The sequence below is a fragment of the Lytechinus variegatus genome, chromosome 16, assembly GCF_018143015.1.
Source record: "Lytechinus variegatus isolate NC3 chromosome 16, Lvar_3.0, whole genome shotgun sequence".
NCBI lineage: Eukaryota > Metazoa > Echinodermata > Echinoidea > Temnopleuroida > Toxopneustidae > Lytechinus > Lytechinus variegatus.
The window spans coordinates 23,654,613-23,680,436 of record NC_054755.1 but is presented as its reverse complement, the minus strand read 5'-3'; the positions used below and the strand labels follow the sequence as shown (position 1 = coordinate 23,680,436).

Sequence of the window (25,824 nt, the reverse complement as noted above, 5' to 3'; positions counted from 1 at the left end):
TGACACATCCCATTCTAACAGGAAAGCTGAAGACACGTCTGTTTCTAGACATAAATTCTGCCTTTCATCTTTAGTTAATATAAACAGGTTTCAATCCTCACTGTATGAATGAAGATCAACCTGCAAATACCGTATAGATTTATGACTGGTCTAATGGTCCATTAGCTAAAATTTTGCTTTCTTATGAGAAAGATCTGTAATAGCTCTATGCTGTAAACATGCTAATATCAGTATGCTAAAGTGACAATATTTAAAGTAAAGAGAATGAGATATTTTGTTTTTTTGAACAGCAAGGCTGGTCATAACAGAAACAAAAATACATGTGTGTTACACAGTGCTGTTCTTGTAAAATGTAGATATTCTTTATACAAAAGAAATAAATTACCTCATATATACAAATCAAATTTCAATAGGAATGATAAGCAAGTAGATATAAATAAAATACAAGCAGTAACAAATCTGCATTCAGCTGAGCAAGAACATATGTTCTTGACATCTAAAAATGAAAATTATGAAAGTAGATGAGAAAATTGCATATTATTATTACTTGCCATCACTAGAGGCTTGTTTTTTATTTTTCATGTGTGTGTTTTTTCCTACGTTTAAGAGACAACTAGAGGCACTTGCAATGGCCTTAATTAACTGACTTACTAACAAATTGCAGTGAAGGGTCAGGAACTCAAATACACCCTGTACCTCGTATGTATCCACTGTCATGATTTGCATCACGATTTAAACTGCGTTCTTAATTGTGGAGAAATCGTAGTGATAGTATCAGATCAGTCGTGATGATCATATTGATAGAAGAAAAAAAATTTGGACGGTTCATTTTTATTGCGATCAGCTGCGAATAAGCCAATCTTGGCTTTAGCAACGTATCGCACAATGTTGGGAGTGAGGTATTACCCACAATACAAAAGCACTGAAGAGGTTCATCTGATTAATGTGATGGGTTAAATTGCCTCTCGTTTTACGCTTGCTTTGTCTCGAGTCTAGACCCATGCGGCCATCAGATGGTAAAACAGTTTAACTCGAAAATTTGACTTTTTGCGATAAATTTACTTTCCTGGTAATGTGAGGGCGCTCTTTCTAATGGTTCTATCGAGAAAATCCGATCATGTCTTGATTTAGAAATAATTTCCACTATCTTGGTAGTTTCTTGTATTTATCGTTCAGATCTGATGGTAAAATGGTCTATCTTTGAGTTAGCCCATTGTCGGTAATATTGTTTGGAGGTAAAACGAGCTATCTTTAACATAAACCTTTTAACCGTCTTATTTGAGATTTTTTAATCATCACTGTCAGATGGTCTATCTTCGAGTTAGACCAGTTTACCGCCACATCACAGCGGCCGTCAGATGGTTAAACGGTCTATCTCGAAAATCGCTGAAGAATGTTCCGCATTGGGAAAAAATGGTAAAAGGTCATTTTACCATCTTATGATGTGCAGTATGAGTGTATACGTGTGCTGTGGTTAAACAGTCTATCTCCACAAAAATCTCATTTATTTCATAAATAAAACCCGATATAAGCTAAAAATTCTTCGGTTATTAGTGTTTATTGTGCTTCTTCTTTTCCCATTGCTAAAAATGCATTATTTCCGTCTCATAAAAAAGCTCAAACCTCTAAACTTCAAACTTATTTTTCTCAGAAAAGCGATTTTCGAGATCAGACCGTTTTTCCATCTGACGGCCGCATGTGTGGCCTTATCCCACAAGGTCGAATCCTACCTCATCTACAGCCATTTATTTACCAGCCATTTGGTCCAACTGCCAGTTAGCCCATTCATCATTTCATTTGATTTCAATGAGGTATGTTTTATGAAAGGGGTACATTTCTTCAAAAAAAAATCCCTAGGTTTAATATCCACTTCGTCTGTTATCCACTTGCTATCATGAAATGGGTACTTTTCCGTTAACATAACCTTGGTCTGTGTTAGATTTGAAATCAGAACACATTACTCTAATTGCTATAAAGCTAAAGAGGTCTTAACAAGGCAATACAAGTTGTATATTATCCCAGTAGCAACTCTGTGTTATTCAGTCGTTCGATTCACCCACACTATACATAAACACATTGACCTGTATTCTGAAGTCGGGCTAAACTTAGACCATGGTCTGTCTAACTCTGTGCTGGAGTTATGGGAAGCCAAAAATGTCAGCAATTTGTTTACAATGTAGATTTCTTTATGTAACTGTTCTCTTTCCTAATTCTTTAACAGTGAAGAAAAACATCTTTTTTTATCCTTCCTATAGGATTAAGAATCATTTCTTGTTAAAATGAGCTGCTACATTGAACCTCTCCTGAAAGAGATTTCGGTCATAATTGGCTATCCATAGTTAAACAACAACTGTAGTCCAGAATAACAATTAAACCAGACTACAGAATTCCAGTCATTTGGTACAGGTAATAAAAATGACACGTCGCGAGTTTCACAAAGCAGTTTGTAAAGTTATGCATGACTTTAAAAGCAACTAAATCTGGAAAACCAATTGATTTTTTTTATACAGTACCAGCATATGTCAAATAAGCCATGATGATTACATTTGTTGATTGTTAACACACATTTTTGAAGCAAAGTACGTTGGCTGCAATAGCTTCACAAGAATATATTTGAAATACAGATATACTTTTTTAACATTAAGAATGCCTTTAGGCTCATATGTGGCATTTCATATTCTAGTCATTCTTAAAATCATGTATAACTGTAAAAATACAAAAGGTGACAGAAACACCCTCAATGACTCAAGGCACTCAGATAATTTATTGTGACAAGATTCTGAAGAAGTACTCTGTCTCCAGGAGCGCATCTTCTGGGAGATCGGTGCAGTGAACGGCGTTATTGACCTTGTTAACTCCAAACCTGGCTCGAAGGGTGCGGGGTCGTAGTGTACGAGCTATCTCCGGATCTGCCGGTCCAACAAACTCACGGAAAGCCTTGGCAACGTTGTCGAACTTCCCGCTGGGGGAACTAATCTCCAAGACATAACAAGCCCCGGAGGTTAGCTCATCCACCATTTCCTATCATAAAAAACAAGAGATATATAGTTATTATTTCTAGAAAAAAAATTGGAATCATAGGATGAAGTTGGACAAAAAATATTCTCAGCGTGATATCAGGAAGTACTTTTTCAGCAACAGAGATAGATTTTCAGCAACAGTAGATATGTGGAATAGTCTTCCTGATAGTGCTGTTTCACCAAGAATCGCCTAGATAGATAGACTTTGTCCGTCCAGCTGAAAAATGCTAAACGTGATTTTAACGACTATTCTAATATTGATATTTTTATACCTCAGTATAATTTGCATAAAATATGATCCTTTACCGCAGCTTTGGTCAAGCATCAAATCGTTTTGGTTTTGTGTTGCAAGGCATATTCCAGGGGACAATGTCATAAAACTGCTCCTAAGTTGAGAGCAACTTTAAACATGGCTGGTGATCCTTTCTGATAAATAGTATACACCAAAATGTTCATTGGTGATGGTTTAGCGCATAAGAAAGGTTCACCAGTCGTTCTTAAAAAGTCATTCTTACATTACAAACAGCTTGATAAAAAACCCACCAGTTGTGGGAAAGGCATGAAAAAAATATTCTGAGGTTTCAAATTCTTTTTATATTTTAAGAGATTATGATTAAAATGAAGACCGATTGAGGACACAAATTTTAATCTTACCATGTACTCAGTAACGACACCCTTATACACCTCAAAGAATTCTTCCGAGTTGGCTTTCTCCATGTGGAACATCTCCATGGCAGTCACTTCAAATCCTTCATTACATATAGCTGTCATGATCTGACCGGCTAATCCTGGGGGTCAAAATATACACATGATCCCCTTTATCAATAGCTACTGGCAAAGTCATTCGATGGGGGGGGGGGGGAGGAGAGCTGATGGTTTTACACTTGAAAGGAAATAAGATTCATCGAACAAAAGGCTGAAAATTTCGTCAAAATCTGTTGATGAAATCTCTGGGAGTATGCGGGCATGCAAGGATCCGATGACCGGGGTAATAATATATCTGTAAAGCGCTTAGAGATGTCATTCCGATGTGTTAAGTGCTATATAAATGCGGAATATTATATTATTATTGACAAGTAATATTATTTCAAAAAAAAGGATCATCAAAAGAAGAAGTTGAATTACACATTCCATATATCAAAGAGGAATGGAAAAACCACATGTCTTTAATTTATAAAGAAATCTGGCAGGCACAATGGGTATCCTCATCTAAAGGAAGACATTTATTTAGCATCCAACCCAACGTGGCAGAAACAAATAGTTATCAAGGTCTCATTCGGTTTGAAGAAACTATGATTCACCGGCTAAGACTTGGAAAATGTAAATTGAATTATTATCAGTATAAATGTAATCAACATGAAAATGGTTTATGTTCCCATTGTCAGGTTCCTGAGACAATTGAACATTTTTTACTACATTGTAATAAATATGAAAGAGAAAGAAGAACTATGCAAAGAAGCCTGAATTTAAACAAGCCAATATCAGACCTAGCAACTTTACTGGGGAGAAATGCAGACTATAAAGTCATCCTGAATTATGTGAAAAAAACAAAGAGATTCGAATAAGAATATACCACTGATCTCTCTCCATCTCTCTCTCTCTCTCTCTTTTCCTTTTGTTCTGATGATTATATTTAGTGATGTTAATTCTTAGACTTAAATTGAGCTTTGACCGAGCTTATAACAGTTTGCATACTATGAAGTACAAAAACGCACAATTTAATGGTGGAGGTAACTAATCTTAATTATATTGCACCTCGCTATATGACAGGACAGACTAGTCTAACGCCGAGGACATTGAAGCGGGAATTAAGCAACTTAAACTCGGAAACGACCTGGCGCAGATAATCTACCAGATTGAAGAGCGCCAACTCAACTCCAACACCAACCAACCAACCTTTTCATATTTTTATACACCTGTATGTGGGCCTAGTGTGTATTGTATGTCTCGCACATTAAATCAGTAGTCAATCCATTTTTTTTCATTCCTGGTGGGCAAAATTTCAATAGATAATATTTCATATACATGTATTGAAATACAAAAGAATAAGTAGGATATGACATCATCAGCTTCCTCATTGCATAAACATAAGGGAATGGACAGAACCGTTTTACCGAAATAATGCAAAACTTTATTAATTATGTCATAAAACTTTGTGATTCCTTGTCCGATTCTGATGAAATTGTGAGTATTTGTTTGTCTGTTACTTTATCTCTACAAATTATATTATTTTCAGTCTGGAGTACATCTTTGATATACCGAACAGTATACAAAATAGTTAAAATCGTACATGAATATGAAAGCCAAGTTCAAAACCCACAATAAATCGACCCAAACAAACTTTAAAATTTCTATACAGTGTGATATTGGAGAGCAGATTCCAGGCTTTGAAATGATATCTTCTCAAACCTTTATCAACAAAAACCCCATTAAGAAGTAGTTTATAAGGTCCATAGCCAGGGTTTTCAATTAGGGGGTTCAATTCCTTCTAGTTACCCCCCCCCCCTCCTTGTCCTTCTTCCCTTATTGTTTCTTGATTTTTAAATTCTAGGGCCGGAATTCACAAAAGTGGTTTTGAAAACCCACGGTTGAATCCATGGTTTATGCAGATTTCCTGAATAAATTACGCTTAATTAATAGCGCGTACGTATTGGGCGTGTGTATAAAAATGTCCAATGCTGATGCGCCCTTTTGTCAAAGTGCGCCATATTGACACCTATTACCATGGTTAGATGCACTATTTTATTCATGAGTCCACTGTTTGAAGAGTGGACTCATTAATGAAACAAGTGGAATGCCTCTGGCCGTCTCACCTGCATCACGCGGTTCAATATAGCAGCAGTGCTGACTTTGAATACTACTCTAACTCGCACAAGATGTTCAGTGATACTCTTATGTCCACTTTTTATGAACTAGACCAATAAACTTATAGAGATATGATGGTTATTCAACAAAAAACCCCAACATGGCCAAAGTTCATTGACCTTACATGACCTTTGACCTTGATCATGTGACCTGAAACTCGCACAGGATGTTCAGTGATACTTGATTACTCTTATGTACAAGTTTCATGAATCAGATCCATAAACTTTCAAAGTTATGATGGTAATTCAACAGATACACCCAATTCGGCCAAAGTTCATTGACCTTTGACCTTGGTCATGTGACCTGAAACGCGCACAGGATGTTCAGTGATATTTGATTACTCATATGTCCAAGTTTAATGAACTAGACCAATAAACTTTCAAAGTAATGATGGTAATTCAACAGATACCCCCGATTCGGCCAAAGTTCATTGACCCTAAATGACCTTTGACCTTAATCATGAGACCTGAAACTTGCACAAAATGTTCAGTGATGCTTGATTACTATTATGTCCAAGTTTCATGAATCAGATCCATAAACTTTCAAAGTTATGATGGGAATTCAACAAATATCCCCAATTCGGCAAAGTTCATTGACCCTAAATGACCTTTGACCTTGGTCATGTGACGTGAAACTCATGCAGGATGTTCAGTGATACTTGATTAACCTTATGTCCAAGTTTCATGAACTAGGTCCATATATTTTTTAAGTTATGATGACATTTCAAAAACTTAACCTCAGGTTAAGATTTCGATGTTGATTCCTCCAACATGGTCTAAGTTCATTGACCCTAAATGACCTTTGACCTTGGTCATGTGACGTGAAACTCATGCAGGATGTTCAGTGATACTTGATTAACCTTATGTCCAAGTTTCATGAACTAGGTCCATATATTTTCTAAGTTATGATGACATTTCAAAAACTTAACCTCAGGTTAAGATTTCGATGTTGATTCCTCCAACATGGTCTAACTTCATTGACCCTAAATGACCTTTGACCTTGGTCATGTGACATGAAACTCTAATAGGATGTTCAGTAATACTTGATTAACCTTATGGCCAAGTTTTATTAACTAGGTCCATATACTTTCTAAGTTATGACATCATTTCAAAAACTTAACCTCAGGTTAAGATTTGATGTTGACGTCGCCGCCGTCGGAAAAACGGCGCCTATACAGTGCGTATCAAAAAATAGTTTACACTTAGAAAATATCCTGTAAAATTATACATAAGTGACTTGTTGAAGTTTTTTCCACAATTACACCTTGGTACAGATCCATTTAAGCAAATGACACTTAAAATGTCGAAAAATATTTCTGTTTGAGTAATCATCACTTACTTTTGAAAAGTTAGTGAAAAATGATTTGCGCAGAACTTTGAAATAGCTATGCGAATAAAAGTAGACCTTAATCATGAAGAACACGTGGAATTTAGCTATTGAAATTGATTTGAAGATATCCTTTACCTTTTTTAACTTGTTTCCTTGCCCAAACACTTCAAAGAGTGCATTGCGCCCCACCCCACTCCCCCACACACCGAAGCCATCGTGACGATATTTGCTTTACACTGAGTTGTGATTTACATGAAATGGCTTAGGCTTGATTTTCATTTGCTAATCATTCTTAAGCTTGGGAAAAGTGTGGAGAAACAAGTATTAAATGAAAAATGAAATGTAAACCCACTTTAAATGATAAAAACTTAGTGACAAAATGCTGGAGATGTCTGATATAAACTTTTGTTCAGATTCAGTAATGTCCTGAGATCCAGCTGGCACAAAAAGGGTAAAGGTTGTGCTTACAAAGTGTTGTAATTTCAATTTGGGTGGCAAGTGTTACAAAATGCTTGAATGAATCTGTTTTATTTCAGTTGACTAAAAGAGCAAGGGAAATGTAAGAGAAATGTTTCACAGAGCAAGTTTGATTTCGCCATTTCCCTTTGACACAGCGTGAAAACGAGCATTTCTGCGCAAACAGATTTCTGCGAAATTTAAAAAAATAGACAGTGCTCACTCAAGTGAAACATTCTGTCCAAACTTTTACTTTCATTGGATAGATGAGACCCAAACCCAAGATTGTATGTGAAAAAATCATCCACACATTGCATATTTTTTAATTCCCAGGGCTTTTTCAAAGTGTAAACTTTTTTAGATACGCACTGTAGTCTCACTCTGCTTCGCAGGTGAGACAAAAACAGTGGACTTATGAATAAAATAGCAAGGATAACCACGGCAACAGGCGCCAATTTCGCGCACTGTGACAAAAGCGCGCATCAGCATTGGAATTTTTTATACACGTGCCCGATACGTGCTAAAATTAAGCGTATTTATTTACATGAATTCTGCATAAACCATGGATTCAACTGTGGGTTTTCTAAACCGCCTTTGTGAATTTGGGCCCAGGGGTTTCGATCAAACACCCCCTCCCCCTGTTAAGTATTACATACCTTCTTTGATTGCCGATGGTTTAATGATGCAGCATGTGCAATCCCGAAGTAAGGCGTTGTTTGGAAACGCTGCCGGCTGTCCAAAGAAGAAGGAGATTTCCCTGTCTGCGGATTCCTTGGAATCTGAACCGTGGCATGCATTGCGGGTGTTGTCTGGAAAGAAACAAAAGAAATAGAAGGGGGTGAAAGTTATCGCAGTTTTAAAGTCAAGGGGCATCAGCGTCCATGGGGTGTGGATTATTGTTTGCTGATCCCAAACTTTGTGAAAAGCATTGGAAGTACCCGTGATAGAGACTTCTTTGGGGGAAAGCAAATTTGGTGTACAGGCGAGAAATTCTTCTGCTAAACCTGCTTATATATAGCCTCAGGCAACTGTCAGACCAGCGAAAGTTAGATAATAATTTTACTGTAAGGCAACTTCCAGTGTCATTACATTACATCTGTTGGTTCTTTTCTATGTGACTGAAATCAACATAGAGTAAAATTCCCCAAATTTAACATATTTATTTGATAGTCAAATAACAAATAATTAAATCACAAGATTTATGTATTTTGTACCCCCCCTCTTACCTGTTTGTGTACGTTCATACTTCATCTAAATTATGTTTATTTTCTCTGGGGCAGCTCACCAACAAGACTTGTTCTTCTATAGCTGTCACCATCCACAAAAAAATCATACAATTATATAGTGCACTGTATATATTATGGTCTGAATTTAGTGTTAAATGCAATGCTTGCATTTTTGATTTTTTTAAATGAAATAATAATGATAATAATATGCAACATTTATATAGCGCTTAATACAAATGTTTCTAAGCGCTGCATACTATTACCTCGGCTTAAGCACGGCTACCCTGATCAGGCGCATCGAGCATTCAAGGAATTTCTTCCTACTGGGTACCCATTTACTACACCTGGGTGGAGAGTGGCAAATGTAGACAAACGCCTTGCAAAAGGACGCTAGTGCTGCGGTGGGATATGAACCCCCGACCTTTGCCCTCTTTATCTTCAAACACTGCTACGACAATACTGCTACCATCCGTACCACAACTAGTGCTACTACATTGCACAACTAAATGAAGTACTACCACTGCAATTTACTTACCTGTACCAAACTTAGCTCTGATGCTACCGGGGGCATCACTGCGGGCTGTGGCACTATCCGTTGGTCCAAGAAGAGTGCGCCATTCTCCTATACCATTATTGGTGATCAGCTCCATAGCAACGATTGGACCACTGCTCATGAAACTCACAAGGTTGCTATAAAGGAAGAGAGAAATATAAATGACATTTACAACTTGTAGGGCTGTGATGTGAGAACAAATGCAAGATTGACTTAAATGGGCACTCCAGGCTTGAAAAAGTATGATTTGAACATATGGGTAAGAAGATTATTTCTTATTTAGTTAGAAGGGAGACGTATCACACACACATCTATAAAAATATGAAATAATCATATCATCTAACATTCTCTTCACAACCTTTTGCGGTTAACTAGTCATAAAGGGGATTTACTCTCAAATTTTGATTGCATGGGCACTTAACCCTATCTAGGCCGGGGGGGGGGGGCCTTAGAGGCCCCCCAAACAATTCGCGTAATATTTTTGCCGTGTGAAATTTTTTAACCGTGCCGCTTGCTGACTTTTTACTTTCAAGTCTTGCTTCTTTTCAGACCAATATTACGCAACATTATTTAAGTGCATGTCAGACCAAAAATTGCTCAAAAACGTGATTTTGTGTACAAAGTCAATGCAAATTGTGTTTTCAACCAAAATTCAGAAATGTATGATTATTTTCAGTTTTGATGGTCTAAATGTATTTATTTCATGCTTTTGATGATCTCAGAAGAGTCCCCAACAAATTTCATTGAAAAAACAATGAAAAAACAAAAGGTAAAAAAAGAAATGCACAAGAAATTGCCAAAAAACAATATACATAAGAAAATGATTTGATATCGCAATTTCATTCATGTACACTTGCTAAGAACACCACAAAGACTTTCTATACCAAAAATTAGAACATTTGGAGCTTTATTTAGGGAGTTAGAGGAAAAAGTATGATTTTGCATACTAATTACGCATAAACTAGTATGATCACTTAATAGCAATTCGCATGAAATGAATTACTATACAATTTTTTAGATTATGTCCCAGACAACCCGCGTGCCAATTTTTGGCCCTATCGCGCTATCGAGGACGAGATCTCAAGGGGGAGGCCCCCCCGGACATATGAACTCCAAAGATACCCGGGCCTAGATAGGGTTAAGACTGGGCATTTTTTACCTCTACCATTTTTGCCTTTGTCATTTTTACCTCTGCTATTATTACCTAGAGCTACTATTTTCACCTCAGCCATCCCAGGACAAATTTCCAATTTTACCTCTGCCATTTTTAAAGCCGAACAGATTTCTTCACAAGATTAAGCACACTTACTTATAGAATGGTTTTCCCGCATGCTCTCTATAGAACTCCTCAGCTTGACCTCTGGTCAGCCTGGTCATCTTGGCATTGGTCACCACGAATCCTTGCTTGTATGTCATATCAATAATGGGACCTATACGGGGAGGAAATCAGCAAGATTTGAGCAGATAAGACGCTCCTATTTTCATTATGGTAATATTAGATTGTGAAGATGATGATTAATGATGATAGTGGTGATGATGGTGGTGGTGGTGATATATGCTTTCATTTTTATAAACATACTTGGTGACAATGATGGCATTGATGATACATGTATGTGCTTTCATTTTCATAAAATAATGGTGATGGTAATGATGATGATGATATTGATGATGTAGTGGCGGTGATGATGATGATGGTAAGGATGATGATGGTGGTGGTGATGATAATGATGATGATGGCGGTGATGCTTATGATGATGGTGATGGTGATGATGATGATGGTGGTGGTGATGATGGTGGTGGTGATGATGATGCTTATGATGATGGTGATGATGATGGTGGTGGTGATGATAATGATGATGATTATGATGATGGTGATGATGATAGCGTAACTTTTAAAGCATTAAATCCACTCTGCATTAACTATGCACTGCGCATTCTGATTTTTAATCCATATAAACAATACATAAAACATGAATAAAAGTTCAGGATTTTTTAAAACAAGATCTTTGTTAAATCAACCATTGTCTTCAAAAGACAAACTTAGTTTAGTAATTTACAAAACAAATATAAAGAATAAGTGTTTGTATATACATGTACTCACCAAATTTTGAAATGGCATCAGGTTTGATCAGCCCTAATGTCCTGAAAAAGAATGAAATAAGTTATATCAAATTGGATTCCACAATATACTATTTAACCATAAAATACTTGATCCGGAAGAATTACTGAGAGATTTTTAAAGAACAAGTAGAAAACAAGTTTTAAATTACTCGATTAGGTCTTTCGTCTTTAGAAATATCGGACCTTTCACACGTCACTTGAAAACTGTGATTTGAATTTCAGAGCGAAGGCGGTATGTGTCCTTGGTGACTTGTCAATCGAAGCACTGAGTGTATGACAAATTGTATTATCTACGGAAGTGCATGCTTGAAAGGACACGTCAGCTCCGCCCCCCCAAAAGATGTTTCGGAGGTCAAGCCTTCCATACGTAAAATTAGTACTGTAATTTGAGTGAAACTTAACAGGAATTCACTTCCGGAGTAGAATTTGTGATGATTGTGATTAGCATTCACAATTCTACTTTGGTTTCACACGTGCTAAAAATTTGTCATTAGCCTCAGTTTCACTGAAATCATTCAAATTACGATTTTTTTACCGTGTAAAAGTGCAGCAAATGGCAAGGATTATTGGAATTAGACAAAATGGCAATTCATTACTTTTGGTTATAAATACTCACTTCTGTTTGACATTTGTAAGCGCTCTCTTCGTGAAATCATCAGCATACTCAACCAGGGTCAGCTGACGTGAGTGAACGTTAACAATACTACCAACATAGAGGTCTTTTAGATGGACTGAATTGCACTGTGATCTCTTCAAGAACTGACGTCTATTCTTTAGGTCATACTGATAACAAAACAGGAAACAAGATTCAAATAAATTGAATTACAGACTAAGGGCCAATTGCACGAAAGGGTCTTTCCAAGGACCGTCTTTCGCGTCACCTTTTATGATGCGCTATAAGCACGGTGTTTCTGAAATTTATGATAAAAAAATAAAATATGTTCGCTTGCTTTTAAATTAAATTTTATAGTTTCACGAGATATCACATCATTTTGTAAACAAAAATTTTGTTTATTTTAACGGACGAATAAAACATATGTTTGAAGATGATTTATTTGAAATGTGTTTCACATGGTGCATCATAAAAAATGGGCAACATGAAAGACAGTCTTTGCAAAGACCCTTTCATGCAATCGGTCCCTGGTCATCCCAATGACAATGACTTGAACAAATTAAGAGAAAACAACTTAAAATTTTTACCATAATCAGATATTAAATAAGATATAGTACCCAAGGAAATAAGTCTGTTATTTCTCTCTGTTTTAATATAAATTATGCACATTAAAGAGAAATGCCAGTAGTTGCAGTAAACACTGATTACATGAGAAAGTCTGTAAAACCAGGCTTAATTGTCAGCATATCATCGAGGATCTAGATCTGGTAGTTACATAAACTGAACTTTGTGAAATCTTGAAATATAAGCTGTAAAATCTTCACACTGAAGATCACCAACACAGATAAGCGCACGTGGGACAGTGTATTACTACTGCTTTGAATGTCAGCCCGACGCTTGACCCAAATCCTGTGCTTATTTGCTAATTTCTCAGCAATTACACAATTTCTTCCAGAATCCTTTGGCACATATTTTTTATTTAAATACAAACAGACACTTTGGTAGTCATTTCATTGGATTCTGTACGAACTCATTTTGATATCTTTACCACAACTTTTTCAGCATTTTGCTCTGTGAAATATTTTACTCAGTTTATTTAGATATAAATATTTTCAGCCCGGACCATCCTTTTAAAATTGAATCCACACAAATTCGGGTTGCACATTCTCTACGTTGGGGAAGCGTTTGAGACAGGTGCGAATCTGATGCTCAAAAAAAAGAATATTGAGTAAACCATTGCCATCCGGATGGAGACAGGCAAAAATCACTTGTTCACTGCAACCATCCTGCCTGTGGGGAATCTACAGGATACAGGTAGGACTATGGTATGCTAATGCTGTACATAGCACACACTTTAAATAATCATTAAAATATCTTTGTGACCAAAATTACTCATTTCCATACAGTTGCAATTTATTTTTCATTAGTAACTAGGGATACTTTTTGTATTCACCAGAGCGCTCAAAAACTTGAATTTTGGGCATATTTTTGTGTATGCCCTCTATTGGTGGAAAGTAATATGGTAAGAAAATTTTCATTTTTTAAATCTCTATTTTTAATTAAGAAAAAATAATCTAAAGGATCAATATTACTTAGGAGCCAAGTTATATGATGAATAGCTGTAATGAAAACTGACAGTGTAAGAAAATCAAGCATTTGTCCTATGGAAAAAGAGAAAATAAGCCAAACATTGCAACCCATATTTTGCCACACATGGAGATGTAACTGAGAACAAGGTTATATCATAACCTTTTTCATTGAATGAGTGGGCAAAATGTGAATTTGTTCGTTTCGCAAATATGAGAGATGACCAAGGCATTACAAACAAGCTTACCATTTCAATGGTGTTATCATTAGGGTAGAAGAGGAACTGATATCGTCTGATGATTGCTGCATTGTTGTCGTACCACTCACAAATAAAAGAATAGCGACCATCTTGGGCAGAGCTTGCCTACATGCAAAGAAGAGAGCAAGTTATTTGATTATCAAAATATTGCACTTTTACAGTGCTTAATACATTGGAACCACATATCTAGTGCTTGACAGATATATGATTCCCCCACTCATCGGATCCTGGCATGCCCGCAGGCGATGTACGCTTTTTCTCCATTCTCTCAGAATCTACTGTGTAATTGGTGAGAGTAACCTGTCAAAAATTTGACATGTTAAGATTTTCTCCAATATTATTTTGTTCTAAAATGTCTTTCACAAAATGAAAAAATGAAATTTGCATCAATTCATGTTTATTTCCAACTTTCATCTCAATATTTCATAAAATTTTCAATCTTACGCTGGCCTGCCAGTGTAAACTTCAGTAGAAGGAAATGTATCACGGAAATTACAGTGGCCATTCATTCCCCCATTGCCCTCGGACCCCCTGTCGAACAAAGGCAAGTCGCCAGCATGCCGTCAACTTGATTTCTGTGCAAATTCAAAGCGGTTGAGTTTTTCCATTTTCTTTCTTGATTTGTCCTTTTAAAGATACTGAACAATCTTCAGTTTGCAAGAAAGTTCGCAAAATTGGGATAAAAGTTTTTAAACCACAGATTTCTTCATTTTTAGTGCATTTTTTTGTAACTCCAGATCTTAAAGGGGAATACAGCCTTGGCCATAAAATATTGTGTTGGGAAGGAGAAAAATAAATCAAACAGAATGGTGAAAGTTTGAAAGAAATCGGACAAGTAATAAGAAAGTTAGAGTTGCTTTAAAATTAAGATCACTAATACCATGTAGATTTCAAATTGGCAACTGTGTGAGTAAATTATGACAAGGGGCAAGGACAACTTTCCCATAGGCCATGTACTTTATTATCAGGGATTTGTGGTTTTCTCCTAAGTACCGATTCCCCTGGGGCAGTAATCTAAATATAACCCAGGTAGTATATTGTTTTATGTCCTCAGCATGAAAGAAAAATATAATTTGAAATAAAACTTTTGGGAAAAATGACATTTTAGCTATAATATGTATTGGAGTACATGGAAGAGTAGGCCTTGCCTTACATCACTATGACATCACACATGCGGCCAATTTGAAGTCTCCATGGGTATAGTGATTACCAATATTTACAACTTTTAAAAATTCATAACTTTTATTTCGTTTGTCCAATATTGTTCAAACTTTCACCTATCACCTTGTCTGATATTTCTTTTCCTGACAAAAACAAGTTTTTATTTGGGTTGGATTCCCCTTTAAATCTTAGCTAAGGCTTCTTGCTCTGGAAATATGGCACAGATTCCACATTTTTAAAGGCACTGACTCAGCTGGTTTAGCTTAACAATAACAATTAACATGTCAAATGACGGCAGTGCACATTTCGAATTCCACACGTGTAGGGACAGTGATTTTCCGTTTCTAAAAATTGCCTTTTCCGTTTCAGAAAATCTCAAATTCCGTTTCAGCATGTCTGGAAACGGAAATTCCGTTTCCCCATAGACTTTGTGTACAAGAAAAATTGACAATTCCGTTTACATAGAAAACCAATACGCAACGAGTAGCGATGTCAAAATGCTAGCGCTGCTCAAAATTTGCATCTACCAATGTACTAACATCGCTTTAAAATCCATTTTAATCGAAGAGATTCGAGCTAAAAAAAAATTAGGGAAACATAATCAACATTAATATATTCTCACCATTCATATTATTACTGTTAGCATTATTTAATTGTTAAATGGGATTTTATCGCTGATTTTGGGACTTTTCGGACATCGTTTTGAGCAGTCGACGACTTCCGAATATCCGCCATTTTGGATTTGATGAATCACCGTGATCATTATATTATGACCGAACGCAGAGGGCAGCAACACACGGCCGGATTCTGCCTTCTATGTGGACGTAAGTGTAAACTAATTTGGATACGATCGAGTGATAGAGAGGCTCGAGTGTAGTTACGATGTGTTGATTGTCATGATTGTTGCAAAGTGAGATCGTGTTTTTTCAGTTGATATTAGTATTTTGTTGAGGATTTGGGATTAATTTCTGTTGCTCTTTTGTGCATTTTGAGAAAAAAAACGTGTTTTCCGTGATTTTCCGTTTGAAAAGCCACTTTCCGTTTCAAACGGCCGATTCCGTGAATTCCGTCCGTTTTCCGCGATCGCGGAAAATCACTGTCCCTACACGTGTTAATGAGAATATTTTGTGAACAAATTTGCGAAAGAGTTCCATATGCACCCCATCCAAAATTACAAGATTGCCGAGACTTCCGGTTGGATCACTTCATACATAGTAGTTCTCTATCAATTTTTTCAGTGTTTCCTACGGCTAATGTTGCCTGGGTTTCGAACTCAACTCGTTGAAACTGCAGTCAAGACCTCTTCCCAATATGCTAGCAAGAAGTGCTGATATCGTAAGGGGTATTTTATAGAAGTATCTTAGAAATTACAAGATGCACATCCCAGAGATGCCAAGACCAGCTATGCGTGAGATTTTCTGTGAATCTCAGTGAGATCACAGACATTGTGTACAATGTATATGGGGATGGGCTGTGATATTTGCGTGAGACAGAGATTTGAGGGGATGAACAAGAGTTCAAAATGCTTTAGTCTCATGCATAATGCGTGAGACTTGGTAGACCAAAAGCTTCAATCTCTGTATTTTGGTTGTTCCACTGAACTACGTTGGCTCCACTCACCATACATAGACTGAAGAGTTAGGGGCCCGTGGGCTACAGACAACGTATAGTGAACTAGCATTATAGATCGCGATTTAAAACTGTTTTTTTGAGCAAAATTTCTAGTTCTCTGACATCTTGTAATTTGGCGAAAGACAAAAGAGAACAAGATGACGACATAAACATCATGGCAAGTCTTCCCCATCTTTTCAAGATATTTTTTCGTTTTTTAAAATTAATTCTAACTTTTTTTATGTTTAAAAATGGAATCAATATGGTATAAATGTTGAAAATGAAGTTGTATTCCATCATTAAATCTAGAAATTCTACATGAATTAGATTTAATCTAGGTCTAGATTTTTTTTTATAGAAGGAATGTAACTCAAAATTGTCAAATCTCGGCCCTCGGGGGCAAAAATTTCAGTTTTTTTGCGGTACATGCACATGAATGGGACGGAATCCCTGGCTCCGTGGAGAGTAAGCACAAGTTAGTGAAAGAATTTTACTCTCTTACGTTAGGAGCCTCCTGGCTACCCACGAAGCCAGCGCCACCTGTTTCTATCAAAGACTGCCTGCTTCTTATTAAAGGGGAAGTTCACCCTGACAAAAAGTTTATTGTAAAAATAGCAGAAAAAATAATAATATTGCAGAAGGTTTGAGAAAAATTCATCAAATAATTAAAAAGTTATTAGAATTTCAATTATTTGATTTGTGACGTCATATGCGAGCAGCATTCCTACATAGCGAATGGTAAAAAATCAATGAAATGTCATTTTCTCAGAAAATTGAAAATGGTTTTCACTGTATCTTTTTTATATCAATAGACCAATCATTTCACACCCGATCATGAATGGAAAACAAAATTAAGTCATCAGGAACCATACAAAATTTGAAATTCATGCATTTTATATTACATAACACATGGGGCAGCTGCTCGTTTATGACGTCACAAATCCAAAACTTTGAACTCTAATAACTTTCTTACTCTTTAACGGATTTTCCTCAAACCTTCACCAACATTTTTTACTATTTTTTCTGCTATTTTTACAACAAAGTTTCCTTCAGGGTGAACTTCCCCTTAAAGACCTTATTTTTTATCTATAAACTTAATATGTGTCGATTGAAATCTAGACCTATTGATACATGCTCAGAATCAGGGCACTGGGCAGTAATAAAAATAATTAAACTGCATGAACCCTGAATGATGTCTTTGTTTTACTGCTTGACCTGGCTTAGTTTTATTTTGGATGCTATTGCCTTTATAGCCATAGGGCTGATCTCCGAAAGCAGCGGAGGGAGAAAATCAGGAAGGAAGGATAGCTCTACCGTGCCTGGCCAGCTGCTCCACTTCCTCCAGCGCAACAGCGCAAGCGAGCCTTCGCCTCGGCGGAGGCGGCAGAGGGAGAGCTCCGCCGGCCGCGCGCCTCCAAGCTCGAGATCGAGCTCCGCCGCTATCGCTAGCAAGTTGATAAGTGGACTGTGGAAATAGGCAACTAATGAATATATTACAGATTTATTTGATACAGTAGCCTCTACAAACACTCACCATTGTTAAGCTTGTGTTCTAAGCAGTCTTCTCTACTGAAATGTGGAAATTTCGATAATTATAACAAATAAGTTTCAGACGGTCTGCTGCAAAATTCGTTTGAGGTTGTCAAGCAACAATTTTTGAGTAAATCAAATGTGAGGACAGATTAAGAAAAAAATTTACACAAAAAAACAATTCAAAAAAATTCAGTTCAATTAGAAATAAAATTTGTTATGTATAATATTTTTTTTGGAAAAAAATGATCACAAAAAATATGAAAATCAAGCAAAATATATAAATAAAATTCAAGTCTTTAAAACCGATCGGCACCATTATAGATAGGTGCGCGCCCTCATCGATAATTAAATTATAGGAGTTTGAGAAAGTCGAGACGAAAACAAGGACTTTAAAACGTATTTTCTTGATTGTGAACGGTAATTGAAGTGATCAAGTCCATGAAACATCATCAATAAGTCGACTTAAGTGCATATTCACCGCTCTACTTATTTTTTTTCATGTGAATTTAAAGAAACGACGAGTAAGATGTCGATACCTCGACCTGCCGCAAATCCGGAAGTTGGCTGCGGGGGATCTACGGGCCTCGGTCCATCAGGAACGCCAACGGTAGCCGGGACTGGGACGGCGGCGAACCCCAAAAGTACTGACCAGAGCCAGAGACTATTTTCCTTGAAGAAATGGAACATTGTGGCGATGTGGAGTTGGGATGTGGAATGCGATACTTGTGCAATTTGCAGGGTTCAAGTCATGGGTAGGTGTCGTCTTTCTGAATGCCCACAATCTAAATTGTGAATAAAGAAATATGATATTTTCAATTTTTTGTGAGACTGACTGAGGCCTGAGGCTGAGGAGGGTGAGCTGAGAAAGTGAGAGAATCAATTAGACATTTTAGATCTATACATGTTATTAAGCAAAAATTTTATGCAATCTTGGTTGGAATAAACGCAGGCCAGTCACTTTCACTTTTTCTTTGAAATAAACAATGATTGTCGGTGGCGTAATCCCTATTATGAGCCAAAAATTTTGAGGGGGCCAGATGTACGCGTTGGATGTGGCATATCGGACAAAATTCATAAAGTTGAGAGTGAGCGAAGCGAGTTGGAGTGAGCAATGATTTTGACACTTATTACAAAGATCCGATATTTCTATGGATTTTTACAAAAAGAATATTCAGAAAATAATATATTTCACCCTTCATGCCCTTCTCTCTTTTCTTTCCTCTTCTTTTTGTCTCACCTGCGTAGCTAGACAGGAATAGCCGTCGTTTCTGGGGATTTATTCAACAATTTCTGACATTTTACTACAATCCCCATTTACCGACGGCAATGTGTCAGTACGAGCCTTCATGTGTAATCTGGTCCGACAATTCGGCGGACGGGTTTTGTCCAGATTTGTTACTTCTTTTAGATTCTAAATGACATATTATCTTGGACGAAGGTCCACTATTTTCGTTAGACTCTAATCTTTCTATTGATATCATATACATTTTATAATATTTTGAAAATATACGTTACCGATGAGTTATTCCCCGGGTTATTCCTTATTTTTTGACTTTCTGCCGGAGAGGAAAATATGGCAGCCGTCAACGAGTTGTGCTTTTATCAAGGCTTTCCGATTAAATTTTCGATATCTTGGCCAATCAATGCGAGCGACAAGTTCCGAACGCACGCACATCAATATTTTCAAGCGCAGCGCAAAGCAGCGGCACAAATCGCGATAGGTAGCGACTGGTAAATACGTCTGTAATGATGATGACGTCATCCAAGATGGCAACTTACCTTGACCAACGAAAGGATCGAAGATGACAATGTTTCGATCATCATTTCAAAAGAATTAGCGGTAACTGAGGTCTAAGGTACAATATTTCTGAATTTTAAACATTTTTTCGTAAATATGGATGTGATTTCTTTTTCATAATATGACATTTTATGTACAAAAAAACGATCGGAAAATCGGGTTCCCGCTGTTCGATCTAACGTTACTGCTAAAATACATTGTCTGTACGTACGGGCCTCCAAGCTTTTCAGTCTATGTATTGGTGAGTGAGCCAACGCAGTTCAGCGGAACAACCAAAATACAGAGACTGAAGCTTTTGGTCTACTGCGTAGCAGAGTGAGACTATACATGTAGGCGCCGCTTTTCCGACGGCGACAGCGGCGTCAACATCAAATCTTAACCTGAGGTTAAGTTTTTGAAATGACATCATAACTTAGAAAGTATATGGACCTAGTTCATGAAACTTGGCCATAAGGTTAATCAAGTATTACTGAACATCCTATTAGAGTTTCATGTCACATGACCAAGGTCAAAGGTCATTTAGGGTCAATGAACTTAGACCATGTTGGGGGAATCAACATCAAAATCTTAACCTGAGGTTAAGTTTTTGAAATGTCATCATAACTTAGAAAATATATGGACCTAGGTCATTAAACTTGGACATAAGGTTAATCAAGTATCACCAAACATCCTGCATGAGTTTCACATCACATGACCATGGTCAAAGGTCATTTGGGGTCAATGAACTTTGGCCGATTTGGGGGTATCTATTGAATTACAATCAAAACTTTAAAGGTTTTTGGATCTGATTCATGAAACTTGGACATAATAGTAATCAAGTATCACTGAACATCCTGTGCAAGTTTCAGGTCACATGATCAAGGTCAAAGGTCATTTAGGGTCAAACTTTGGCCGAATTGGGGGTATTTGTTGAATTACCATCATAACTTTGAAAGTATGTTGGTCTAGTTCATAAAACTTGGACATAAGAGTAATCAAGTATCACTGAACATCCTGTGCGCATTTTAGGTCACGTGACCAAGGTCAAAGGTCAATGAACTTTGGCCATAATGGGGGTATCTGTTGAATTACCATCATAACTTTGCAAGTTTATTGATCTGACTTTTGAAACTTGGACATAAGAGTAATAAAGTATCACTGAATATCCTGTGCAAGTTTCAGGTCACATGATCAAGGTCAAAGGTCATGTGAGGTCAATGAATTTTGGCCACGTTGGGGTATTTGTTGAATTACCATCCTATCTCTGTAAGTGTATTGGTCTAGTTCATAAAACGTGGAAATGAGAGTAACCAAGTATCACTGAACATCTTGTGCGAGTTATAGTAGTTTTCAAAGTCAGCAATGCTGCTATGTGGAATCGCGTGATGCAGGTGAGACGGCCAGAGGCATTCCACTCGTTTTGTCAAATGTGGTCGTGAATTTGTCTCTTTTTTTTCATGGTTATGATTTTTATATTTTTAGGGGGGAGGGGCAATTAAGTGCCCCCAAGCCCCTCTCATTCGTATGCCACTGATCATTGTGCTTCATGTCTCTTCATTCTCCTTACTAGATTATGATCCAGGGATTTTGATGAGAAAGGCAGTATTTCTTCTCTTCAGTTATGTCTGATATTCCTGTATGCACGTGCTTGAGTCTAAAACGTATATGCCAAGTTTTCATTTACATGTATTTAATTGTTCTGCATGTATCTAGTATTATGACTATGAGTATTCCATTTCCAGCAAACTTACATGTAGTTTGCAACACCTCACAATAAACATGCGTAATTATTTTCTTTCAGATGCCTGTCTAAGATGTCAAACAGAAAACAAACAAGAAGAGTGTGTCGGTAAGTCAATCAGTCATATTCGAACGTAAAGACCAAGTGCAGTCCACCTTAACCTGAAGTTGATGTGAATAGAAAGAGCAAAATTACTCTTCTTGTATAATTTAATCAAAATCATGTTAACAATGTTTGTTGAATAGGAGAGTGACTGTGACAGAAATTCAAATGTTGTAACTTGTGAGATATTTGGTATTGCTTTTTCATTTGCAAAGTACTATGTTTCATAATTTATTTTGTTTAAGTTTAAGTTTTAATTTCATCCCATTTTTATGTAGGGGTTGTGCTGATACATGTAAGGAAGCTGTTAATGGTATGGTCCGGGCTGAAAGTATTTATAGCTTGATAGAGTAGAATTCACTGAGCAAAATGCCCAAAATTTCGTCAAAATCGGATATTAAATAACAAAGTTATTGAACTTTAAAGTTTAGCAATATTTTGTGAAAACAGTAATCATGAATATTCATTGGGTGGGCTGATGATGTCTCATCCCAACTTGTTCTTCTGTATTTTATTGTATGAAATAAGGTTTATTCAAATTTTGTCCTCCAAGAACTAGAAAAATTTGATTGACAACTGATTTAGTGCATTAGATATTTATTGCTGCAACTCATTTCATGATAAGGGAGACATTATTCACACAAGTATGAAATAATGAAAAAATTATGATTTTTGGTAATAACATAAGAAAACGGAAAGTGGGGATGTGACATCAGCACACCTAATGAATATTCATGGCAACTTTTTTCACAAAATATTGCTAAACTTCAAACTTCAATAACTTTATTGTTTGTCATCAGATTTTGATGAAATTTTCGGCATTTTGCTCAGTGAATTCTACTCTACATGTACATGTATGTAGATTTTTTCAGCCTGGACCATCCCTTTAAGGATTTTATTAGACCAATTCTATGAAACCATTCTTTGATATTTTTTCTTGATTTATCTTCATGCTTTGCAGGAATAGGTAATGAAACATTATGTAAATGGAAACTTGTTGATAATTACATGTAGTTGAAATAGAGATGTATTAATTTGGTTTTGAAATATAATTGGGTTTGTTTTATTCTAATTCTGTCCTTTTCAAAGCAATGTCCAGAATATTTGGTTAATTTTCATATCTATCATACTTGAAAGTGCAATGTCGCCCTCTGGATTTTCTCAAGTGCTATCTTATGAATTGAGCTGCTGAGTGCAATGTGCATATTAAATGTGAAAGAAGGGCAATTTGCAGGAAAGTTGTAATCAATTGCAATTTGAGATCAATCAAACAATATTGTTTTAATAATTCACGCACCATCATATATGTACATGCCTGCAAATGTAAAAAAAAAATCAAATGATATTGATTAGCTACTACTGGAAATTTCCATGGTTATAAGTTAAACTGTTTTATAAATGCACATCCAATTGCCAATAATTTTCTTGCCATGCCCTCCCCCCACCCCCCCCCCCCCCTGTGTAAAAGTATCTCCATGTAATTCTTATTTCTTCATCTCTGTATCAATCCCTTTTCCAGTCCTTTTCAACTTTATCGTTCCAATCTACATGTACCTGATGAATCCTTCCCCCATCCCTTTCTCATTTTCCTCGTGTCCCAGGCGCATATCCAGCATTGGATTCTACAAAGCATTTCTTGGGCCCAATTATCAGGGGACATTAGACTTAGTGTCTCTATTATGCTTGTGCATTGGCCCTACATTTCTTTGTCTTAATAATTGATGCTGGATAGTGGATACGCTAGTGTGTCCCCTCCATATTTCATTCAAATTTTTATTAAGTTTCAACTTACATTTATTTCCCTTGTCAAGTTCAACCTGATGAATCCCCCCCCCAGCCCTTTCTCGGCTTCCTTTTGTCCCAGGCGCATATCCAGCATTGGATTCTACAAAGCATTTCATGGGCCCAGGTGTCTCAGGACAATAGTTACTCTATTATGCATGTGCATGGGCCCATACATTTCTTTGTCTTAATTGATGCTGGATACGCTAGTGTGTCCCCTCCATATTTCGTTCAATTTTTTTAAAGTTTCAACTTACATGTATTTCCCTTGTCTTGTTCGATAGAGCTTTAGGTATGTTGCATGTTTTTCTCTTATTTTCATCCGTTCTTTCTTCTCTTTTTCTTTGATGCAGTTGTGTGGGGCGAGTGCAATCATTCCTTCCATAACTGCTGCATGTCGCTTTGGGTCAAGCAGAACAACCGCTGCCCTCTATGTCAGCAGGAGTGGATGGTTCAACGCATAGGAAAGTGAGGCAGCCACACCCTTCCATCTGTTCGATCAATACTGCCCTCACATTGGGGTTTAAGGCATATGCCAGCGATCACCGAACTTGTGACTTGGATGTTAACTCTTGTAAGGATGTACAGTGTTCACAGCTCCACTATGTCTTGCGATTGTGATTCTGGACATTGTGCTTCCAGAGTTCCAGGACATGTTAAATTCACCGGGCTTGCTCAGTGTTTGATCAGAACTGCGGAATGATGGACATAAAAATGTCCTAAACTTCAGACAATGATAATAACTGATATTTGTGTAGCACCTTTCACAAGATATAACACATACACCATCAGAGGAGGGAGTTTCACAAAAAGTTATGTGTCGTTTAAAGTCATACTATTGTGCCACAGTTACATAATATTTAACGCATGATCTCATTGGGGAACTTTGAAAATTACTCAACAGTGACGGTATCCATCGAGTACAGTGGGTAGTTATATATGAGGATATGGAAGAACTTGGGCTTTGAAATTTCAGTTGAATTGTTTCAGTATCGGTAAAGATTTAGATTAAGTTTGACAATATAGAGAGGTACAGCAATATGATTCAGAATATATATGCTCAGTAAATGTAGACAGGCTTTGACAAGATTTCAATCAAAGCAGATTTGTTTCAACATGTCTGGTCACTCTGGTTATACTTAGTTATCCACTTGATGATTTCAAGTACCGGTATAGTGTTGGGTGTTGAAAATAGATTCATTCAAACAACCTACTTCTTGATATCAAGTGTGGTGTTCGGTTTTAGTGCTGGCATTGGTGTTAAAAATGTGCCACTGGGCTGGTCGTCTGAGCTCTGAAATTGATTGTGGATGCATCGCATGGAAATGTATGCCTGGTAACATAATGATGCACGTTTGAGATCATCTGGGCCCACTCTGATAAAGACATGTGATCGATCTCAGCAGTATCACCTTTGGAAACCCATAATGCATAATTCTTCATATAGGAACTGTACACCCCATTTCTGAAAGAAAGTGTATTGTAGCACACTTGATTGTTTGAGTATCATCGTCATGTTTTGTAAGCTGTGTGAATAAACACATTGCAGAAAATATGTTCGCCCTGGTGGCTTTCCATACTTTTGATTAATCAAATCCGGCACAACTGCAAGATGATGCTAATTATATTCCGTTCATGACTTCCACAAAAAATATCATGAAGATGATTCTCATTTGAGTAATGTGTGTATAAAACTGATATCTTATAAATGTTATGTATTATTATTATTATATTTTTCCTTGATGTCAGGCAGGCAGTTCCTAATACGTCCTGCCTATTTCCATCTTTTTTTAAAATCACTATTTTGGGAGTTAAATTTATGGTGATATTGAGAGATTACTGGTGCTTATGTGTGTATCAGGGCCTATTCTCAGATCAGCCACATGTATGGAAATCCAAAAAATGACATGATATATTTGCTAGAATGAATAAATCTTAGTATTTGAGCAGTCAGTTACTTAATGCCTTTCCAAATATTAGTTAAAACTCATGCTAAGTATAAGTAGCAACATGATTATTAATCTCAAACTAAATTGGTGTTACATGTCACAGTCAGGGGCCTGTTTCATAACAACTGTTGGAACTTTG

The 25,824-nt window shown here is 36.7% G+C and overlaps 2 protein-coding genes across 2 annotated transcripts; one reads left to right on the top strand and one right to left on the bottom strand.

Moving 5' to 3' along the window:
• Positions 1 to 601: 601 nt before the first annotated feature.
• On the bottom strand, positions 602 to 18,422 carry LOC121429761 (nucleoside diphosphate kinase 7-like). Its single transcript, XM_041626964.1, has 9 exons — positions 18,336 to 18,422; positions 14,018 to 14,134; positions 12,187 to 12,353; positions 11,551 to 11,591; positions 10,759 to 10,879; positions 9,432 to 9,586; positions 8,327 to 8,479; positions 3,675 to 3,808; positions 602 to 3,021 (listed from the first exon to the last, which is right to left on the bottom strand). The coding sequence occupies exons 1-9, from the start codon at positions 18,336 to 18,338 to the stop codon at positions 2,764 to 2,766; spliced, it is 1,149 nt and encodes a 382-aa protein (XP_041482898.1). The 5' UTR covers positions 18,339 to 18,422; the 3' UTR covers positions 602 to 2,763.
• Positions 18,423 to 18,661: 239 nt separating this feature from the next.
• Positions 18,662 to 25,266, top strand: LOC121430262 (RING-box protein 2-like). The gene is made up of 4 exons (XM_041627538.1): positions 18,662 to 18,751; positions 18,847 to 19,086; positions 21,913 to 21,960; positions 24,090 to 25,266. Exons 2-4 carry the CDS (start codon positions 18,861 to 18,863, stop codon positions 24,206 to 24,208), a joined length of 393 nt encoding a protein of 130 aa, XP_041483472.1. The 5' UTR covers positions 18,662 to 18,751; positions 18,847 to 18,860; the 3' UTR covers positions 24,209 to 25,266.
• Positions 25,267 to 25,824: the final 558 nt, after the last annotated feature.